This window comes from Diabrotica virgifera, chromosome 2, assembly GCF_917563875.1.
Source record: "Diabrotica virgifera virgifera chromosome 2, PGI_DIABVI_V3a".
Classification (NCBI taxonomy): domain Eukaryota; kingdom Metazoa; phylum Arthropoda; class Insecta; order Coleoptera; family Chrysomelidae; genus Diabrotica; species Diabrotica virgifera.
The window spans coordinates 21,041,341-21,049,982 of record NC_065444.1 but is presented as its reverse complement, the minus strand read 5'-3'; the positions used below and the strand labels follow the sequence as shown (position 1 = coordinate 21,049,982).

General features: G+C 34.0%; 1 protein-coding gene across 1 annotated transcript in view; it reads right to left on the bottom strand.

Moving 5' to 3' along the window:
- Positions 1-1,558: 1,558 nt before the first annotated feature.
- The window catches only part of LOC114326483 (uncharacterized), a 32,038-nt gene continuing 24,954 nt past the window's right edge, over positions 1,559-8,642 (bottom strand). The window contains exons 5-7 of the mRNA XM_028274878.2: positions 6,161-6,362; positions 4,717-4,889; positions 1,559-1,779 (exon numbers count right to left, since the gene is read on the bottom strand). Of these exons, the coding sequence (XP_028130679.1) occupies positions 1,601-1,779; positions 4,717-4,889; positions 6,161-6,362 (554 nt within the window). The 3' untranslated portion in view covers positions 1,559-1,600. The remainder of the gene's footprint in view (positions 1,780-4,716; positions 4,890-6,160; positions 6,363-8,642) is intronic.

Sequence of the window (8,642 nt, the reverse complement as noted above, 5' to 3'; positions counted from 1 at the left end):
AAATGTTCTTCAAATCAATTCTATTTTTTTTTTGTCAGCAGACTATTGATTTTTAAGGGAAACATTGATATAGGTAATTATCAATATAAGAACAACTTAATATATCTATACCCAAAAAAATCCCAAAATATATTGCAAAACCTAAGTTTTTTAACCTTTTATTAGCATTGAAACTTATGACAATTTCAAAAGTGTCGTACGGGTGACGTATTCCCGCCTTTAAAAAGCGACCATTTGATTGGTCTATAGTTACGAGACAACCTACGCCCAATCTATTAACCTTGCATACGTAATGTCGGTAGAACCCAGAGACATGTAAAAGGATAGACTTGGCTAGGGAGGAATATGCCACTCAATGACTGCGTTCACCAGATGCAAACACATTCACAAATGTTTGCGCTTTGATTCTAAACTTGTTGACAGCGAGCTGAACGGTTGGTTGTTTAGGTTAAAATTTGACATTTTGCTTGCTTGGTTTGAATGTAACCTAAAATAAATTTTCTCAATAAATACGTTTTTGAATTTATTTTTTTTAAGGAAAAAAGAAAATTGATTTAATAGATAATAACGTAGCAGAATGTCTTCAGTAGCCTTAATTTTATATATAAAACCCTTATCAATATATTCTACAATATATACAATTTAAATTCCCGCCATATTTTTTCAATATTCAACACGTTTGCAAAGTTCAACTTAAATATCTTATGTTTGCAAAAATGGCGACCGCTTTCCAAACATGTTTGACGTTAACAAGTCGTTCAGAACCATAAAGCGCAAACTGATTGCCAACGTTTGCATCTGGTGAACGCGCCCAGCATCGGGGTGTAACGTCGACATAGGATTGAGTGGTCTAGCCATCTTTGTCAGTCACATACGCGGGATCGTTTGGTTAAAAGAGATAGATAGACCACCTATCGATTGTTTCCATTGGCTCCGTGCGTCTCCCCTCTACTTACAGTCACGTGACACGCTGTCAGATTTTGTCAGGACGTTTTAACATTAAGTCTTATGGGATTATTTTGTTAAACTTGAATATTTTATTTTGTTGTGATAATAACCAATTCAATTGTTAGAATTCATTAGTTATTAATTTATACTGTAATTTATAGCGCAACCAAATATTTTGTTTTTCGTTAATAAAGATTTATTGACATAAACTGCGATAGTGAGGTTATGTATACAAAATCAAACTGATAATCAATATTGGAAATAGAAGAATTTATATCAGATTAAGTGCGTTTTTATTTTCTGTTTATATTAATACATAATATCACTAGCGTGACACGGCATTTTTTTTAAATGTCTCATTTAAACATACACAAAGCGTCCTGATAAAATTTCAAAAAACCGCCACCATGAGCAGGTCGGTCGATTTTGCTTTGACACTTTGTTAACGCTCAGAGCGAATATGTCAATGGTAGAACCGCATTTCGAAGGCATCTACTTTATTCATCAATGTTGCGGTCATGGTTCTAATAGGTTTGCAGGCAGAAAATAATTTATGATTTTTTTTTAATTATGAAAAGTTGTGTTACTAAACTAAAGAAAAAATATAAAATACAAATAAAACGGTTTAATAAAAATAGTGTACAAAAAGTTTTCAGTTTACTCCTAATAGACCTTCAGGATGGTCTTCCAGATATCCTGAAAAACTTGCATCAATATCTCGCATCTTGTCTTCTATGGATCTTAGACGTCGAAGATCTCCACGAATCTTTTTGACTTGATCTGACTTCCACATCCGTAGTACATTAACTGCCTTCTCTCTTGATACAGTATCTATAAAAAAAAGTAATTATTCATTTTTCATATGAATAGAGAAACTTTCAGAGAAAGATTTCAGAGAAAAATGACCAAACAACAGAAATAAGGACCAGGATAGAAATAGCAAGAAATACGTTTGTAAAAATGAAAACAATTCTCTGCAATAAAGACCTTAGATTAGAACTGAGAGTAAGATCTTTGAGATGCAACGTGTTCTCAATACTGCATTGGACTCTCAATACTGGACTTGAAAGCTGGACATTGAAGCAAGAACAATTAAATAAACTACAGTCATTTGACCTATGGTGTTACAGAAGGATGCTTAGAATAGCATGGACACAGAAGAAAACAAACACGGAAGTATTGCGAGAAATAGGTAATAGGGTGCATCGAAAAAGGCGAAAAAAAAAGTTTTTTTTGCGATGGAAAAGTAATACCCCACAAAAGTTGCCCAATCAACTGTTAAGTATTTTGGTAAATTTTTTTCGAAATTGGAAAATATCTTCTGCCTCCCCAAGACAATTAAAAATTTTGAAAAAATGTTGACAGACGAAAAAAATTTTTATTTTGAAACGAAAATGTAATAGCTCACAAAAGTTGCCTAACACACTACTTAGTATTTTAGTAAAATTGTGTTGAAATAAAAAAATATTTTCTGTCCCGCATGGCAACTAAATATTAGAAAAAATACATTAATATGCAAATTTCTTTTGTAAGGGAAATGTAATACCTCATAAAACTTGAATAAATAAATTCGGTTTAAATTGGAAAATATTTTCTGGTTTCACAAGGCAATTAAAAATTTTACTTAAGAAAAGTATACTCCAACATTCTTTTTATAACAAAATAGCCTAACTTATCCGTCCCCCTGACGTCAACCAAGTTTTTTAATACTAAAATAAATATAAAGCAAAGTACAAAATTAGGTATATAAATATTACAAAAAAATTTGGTAAAGGCATTCTATTCGAAGATGTGTTCTGATTTAACATTAAAGTGAGGCATACGTTTTCGGGAATCAATTCGAGTTTTTATAAATCCATCCTTCGAATACGCTCCACAAACTTCTAGAGAATCTTGTGCCACAAACTTGACACATCTTTCTACACATTGTTTGTGGCAGTGATATTTCTCAATCTCAATGTTAAAAGGATCTAAGTTAGGATTCTTAATAAAATCTCGCAGATTGTCACTCGAAAATCTAGAGAATATAGGTGGTTCTGCAAGGTGATATTCTTATAGTTAATTATGTTAATGTTGATAGTTAATTAACTCAAAGTACTCGTTTGAATCAAAATTGTTATAGGAGATAGTTTGAAGACCCTCACGTTTTTTTTATTTGGTCACTGGCAAACTTCTTTTGATGTCCAAGGGGTAGATCATTAATTTGAATTTGGCAGACATACAAACCACTGAAGCGGTTTTTTAAGATGTTCTTCTAACAGCCGAATTGCATCACCCTTAACGCCAGTATTTACGACTTTTCGGTCACATGCAATAGATGGATTTGATACTTTCTGATTTACCAGACAGCGGATACCCATATCCAAAATATTTGCACCCTGGCTCATGCACAAGTGTTATGTGTTCTTCCACGATCGATTGACCATAAAACTTGGTACCGTTTTTTACTTGAGCAAAAGTTTTGTCTTTGCGTCTGTACCTTTCTTCTTTTACCGTTGTTCTCTCTGAATATATTTGTTTTGTTTTCCCTATCAATCGAGCTTATCACCGTTTTTATGGGACTTCTTTGATTTAATAGAAATTCGCGATCATCCAGAGGCACTTTTTGAGATTTGCTACAAAGACAATCAATCAGAGTGTCACATTTGCTTGCTGCAAGATCGAAACGTGTAGTTTTACTTTTGTCCTTAGCATTGAATTTTACTTTTCTAAAATTTACTGTTTTGCCTGTTCTTAGATGGTTTCATAAGTTTCATATATTTGTCATGATAGGCTTTTAAAAGCTGAATAATTTCTTTATGTTAAATTATTGGAATTGAAGCCTTTTTTCATATTTCCTCCAATTAAATTGCAACCTGTTCGGCAAAACCGGAAAATTCTGGCTCTTTTTTGGTGAGTTTTTATCCTCTTGCAACCACAAAACTTCATCGCTTGTTTGTATTTCGGTAAAACATTTTCAGGTATATTTGGTGGTTGTCCAAAAATGGGGCGGTCCACATCACATCTTGATTTTATTCTCCATGGTCCTGGTTTATCTATTTTAAAAATATTTTATTTACAAACATCAATAATAACAAAGTAACGCATCGCACCAAACATAAGCGAAAATTACACGCACGGACTCACAAAGCGGGACATTTCAAAGGGGTTGGGGAGACTGAAAAAACAAATAAAACTTTAAATATCGTTTAAATTTGTAATTGACAACATTTTAAGTTTTCTTAGATCGAGTTAGCACATATTTTATTCCAAATAAAATAAATTGAAATTTCCATAAAAATCAGATATGTATTTAATAAAATTCAAGGTCGTTGGGGAGGCAGAAAATTCGTTTAGAAAAAAATACTAATATGCTGAAAAATAACACTAGCAACTTTTTCACGCTATTAGATATAACATTTTCAACTTTTATTTTTTCGATGCACCCTAATGGGTAAAAAATACGAAATAATCAACACAATAAAAATAAGAAAATTACAATATCTGGGACACGTAATGGGGGGACACGGGGACAGCGATATGAACTGCTAAGACTGATAATACAGGGAAAGATAAGAGGCGGAAGGAGTATTGGAAGAAGCAGGGAGTCATGGTTGAAGAATTTAAGAGACTAGTTTAAATGCTGTTTTATAGAACTCTTCAGAGCAGCAGTAGATAGAGTAAAGATAGTGATGATGATATCCAATATCCGATTGAGAGACGGCACTTAAAGAAGACGAGAAACTTTGTAATACATCTATAAATAAATAAATGCATCAATCTACTCACCAAGATTTTCAATGGAATCTACACCACCTGCTTGCTTAAGTTTTTCTAATTCCTGCTCACATTCCACAGATGTCATCGACATTATTTGTTCGCTTACGTATTGATTCAAAGGGCCCTTCGAAATAATTTCTGAATAATTCAGCGAAAATGGAATTTCTTGAGTTATCATGGTGCTAAAAACAATAAATTGGGATAGAATACAAGATTGGCGTAAGAAGGTCACCAATGAAAAATGCTGAAATAAAAACGCAGTAAATGATCACCATGAGATTGGTAATAACTATAAAGTTAAATACGAAATAATATTTAGATTATTTTTTGCACGATTGATCATTTTTGACTGTTTACCGTGACAGATTTTACGTCAGTAGGTGACATTTACTAGCAACTCGACGGTAAGTACTCCAACTCGACGGTAAGTAATTCACTTACCGTCGAGTTAAAAAATCTCTTAATTTTAATTTATTTTTTCTCTTCAAATACGCGATCAAAGTTGAAAACTTGGAAATATCAATGCCATCATAAAGAGAAACGGTGGATTTAATCATTGAATATTCTGCCCAGAGGCTTCCAGGAGCTTTCAACTGCATATGTCTTTGAACGAAATATGCCAATAGAGTCTTTTCTTCGATTCTTAAATTCTTGCCTTCGCACCATTTTTTAAAACTTTGGTAGGTATTTTGATAACGGATTTTGGATTTTTCGGGAATAATTGCGGAACACCCTTTTCCCAAGCCCGTTCAATTTATAATAATAATATTTTATAATATTTTAATTTATAATAATCAAAATTGTACTTAAAATTATTGACAACTAAATAAAAACTCAATTCTCCATTGTTGTTATGCACCCTAGTTACTACCTAACAACCAAAGTATCTATCTTGATAAAATGAATGAAACTAGTCAATATGACGAAAATGTTTAATTTTATAATTTATAATGGTATCAATCGTGCAAAAAACGTTATAAGCATGTCGAACGTTAAGGGTAACCGATCTCAGACAATAATTGGAGTCGTCGCTCCGCTTCTCCTCCAAACAATTGTGTTCGATCGGTATAAAACCCTTATCGTTCTCCATACTTAATATACTATTGTTGAAAACTGAAAGTTACAATGATTTAGTGTCGATTTGTTCCAAGGTTGTTTTTAATACAGTGCTGCAGGAAGTAAGGTTCTGGAGTTTACGAGACCTTTACGAACATTTGATTTCTATAAATAATTTCGGGTCGAATTCTGAAGATTTTTTGAATACCTTCGTGAACATAAACAGTAGACATGAACAAGAACATTTGTCGAAACTCTCGGTACAAAATGCTCCTGAATCGCTGTCGTTACAAAGTGATCTTTCGAAATGCTCTCTTTCATTGGCAATTCTCTGAATATGGCTCTTACCAAAGACGTTTAAGTTTAAAATATATTTTTTTAAATTTTAAATAATTACCTGGAACCCAAAGCACCACCTCCATAACGAACTGTTTCATCCAACCTGCTGGCCGGACCTATATCATTGTTTAAATCGGCATAATTATTTATTAAAATGTTTTCGATGGTTTCGATGCAACGTGCTACATCTTGAGTATAATCACCAGTTCCTGTTTGTACCGTCTTAAGAAATGCTAAAGCCCATTGTAATTGGCCAATACCTAAAACATAATACTCCAAATACGTCAAAATATGAACTATTACAATAGGGCATTTCTACTGAGTCTTTCGGGATATAAGCTTAGAACTACGCCTGAGGATGCTTCGGTGTTACGTGTTCCCTACTCTTCTGTATGACTTGGAAACGTGGACATTAAAACAAGTCCATCGGAATAAGTTGGCCACCTTTGAATATCATGGATTCAAAGAATGTCAAACGTGGAAGTAACTAGAAGGATAGGAAATAAACCGGAAATAATATTAACTATTAAGAGACAAAAACTTGAGTACTATTACAACTTATTCTCTCTCTCTCTCTCTCTCTCTCTCTCTCTCTCTCTCTCTCTCTCTCTCTTCAATCCTGACCCCCCGGAGGGGTGTAGTGGTCGACGTGATCTCGTGTATTTTCCGTCTCCAAAGATCTCTGTCTCTGGTCATTTCTTTTAACTCATGCATAGGTCTTTTGCATATTCCCGTAATTTGATCTTGTTGGTGATCTTCCTCGTGATTTTCGGCCTTCCACCTTTCCTTGTATAATGAGTCTTTCCATGTTTTCTGTGTTTGCTCTCATAACATGTCCAAAGTATTTTAATTGTTGGAGATGGACTTTACTGGAGAGTCGTTGGCTAACTTTTAGCTCTCTTACAATTGAATTATTTGTTCTATGGTCGGTCCAAGGAATTAGTAGCATTCGTCTCTAACAGAACATTTCAGTGGCGTCTATCTTTCTTCTTTCCGAATTTCTCAGAGTCCAACATTCACATCCGTAGGTCAGTATTGGGAATATTACCCAGTCGATCAACCTCATCTTTAACGCTTTTGAAATTTGACAGTCCTTCCATATTGTGGTCTTTTTTGCTGTGGCGGCTTTTGATAGATCACATCTACGTTTTATTTCTTCCTGTAGTGACCCTGTGTTGTGATTAATGATCCCAGATGAAAGTATGAGCTCACAACCTCAAATCGATCAATTGTGGTTATGTGTGGATGATTGTTATGTAGTCTATCCACTATCATGATCTTTGTCTTTGATATGTTTAATTGCAGACCAAATATTTGACTTTCGTTTTCAACCAGTCGTACAAGATCAATCAGCTCTGCTTGACTATTTGCAAGAAGGGCTGTGTCATCTGCGAAACGTAGGTTGTTTATTTTATGACCATTTATTGAGATACCTTTTTCCCATCCTTCAAGTGCTCTTCTCATAATATGCCTCCATATATATATTGAATAATTGTGGAGATAGTATACATCCCTGTCTGACACCCCGTTCTGGATGAAATTCGTTTGAAAGTGTGTCAAGCACTTTAACTGATCCAGTAGTGTGTTCGTATAGTTCAGTTATAAGCGAAATAAGGAGTTGGGGTACGCCTACTTCTTTTAGTATTCGTCATAAGTGTCTCAACTTGACCCTGTCAAACGCCTTACGATAATCTATAAAGCATATATACAGTGGAATATTGAATTCCCTAGATTTTTCGATTATCTGTATTATATTCAACAGGTGTTCTCGAGTACCTCTACTCTCTACTGGATTTACCTACCTCTACCTTTGGTAAATCCAGTTTGTTCTTGTGGAATTTCTCTTTGAAGGAATGTTTTTAGTCTCTCATTGATTATATGTAGCATTATTTTACTGGCATGTGATATAAGAGAAATAGTTCTATAATTGTCGCATTTATGGAAGCTGCCTTTTTTATGAATTGTTGTTATTGTAGATTTTGTCCAGTCTTCAGGCAATTGTTTAGAATGCCATATTTGGTTACAGAGTAGATGAAGTAATTTTACGCCAGTTTCTTCCGTGGCTTTGAGCATTTCTGCTGTTATCATATCTGGACCTGGCGCTTTATTATATTTGAGCTTAATGATCGCGAGTCTTACTTCATTTTCAAGTATATCAGCTTCTTCTTCTACCTCGTCAAAGATTTGGTTAACAGGTTCATGGCGTTGATCATCTTTATATAGGTCCCTGCAATACGATCTCCATGTCTCTGCTATATCTTCTCTGTTTGTTCTCAAAGTTCCAATGTTGTCTTCAATGGTTGAAGAGACTACAATGAAGTCTCTTGTTAAGCATCGTATTTTTCTGAATAGATCTCTCGGCTGATTATTCTGATCATGTCTCTCAATTTCTTTGCATATACTTTGATAGTACAGTTTTCTATCTGCCTTGCATCTTTGTTTTACTTCTTTATTGAGGTTTCTTAAACTAGCTTTTTCCCTTTCACTATGCACACCACTTTAACAAAGATTTCTTCTATTCTTAATGATTTGAAAGGTTT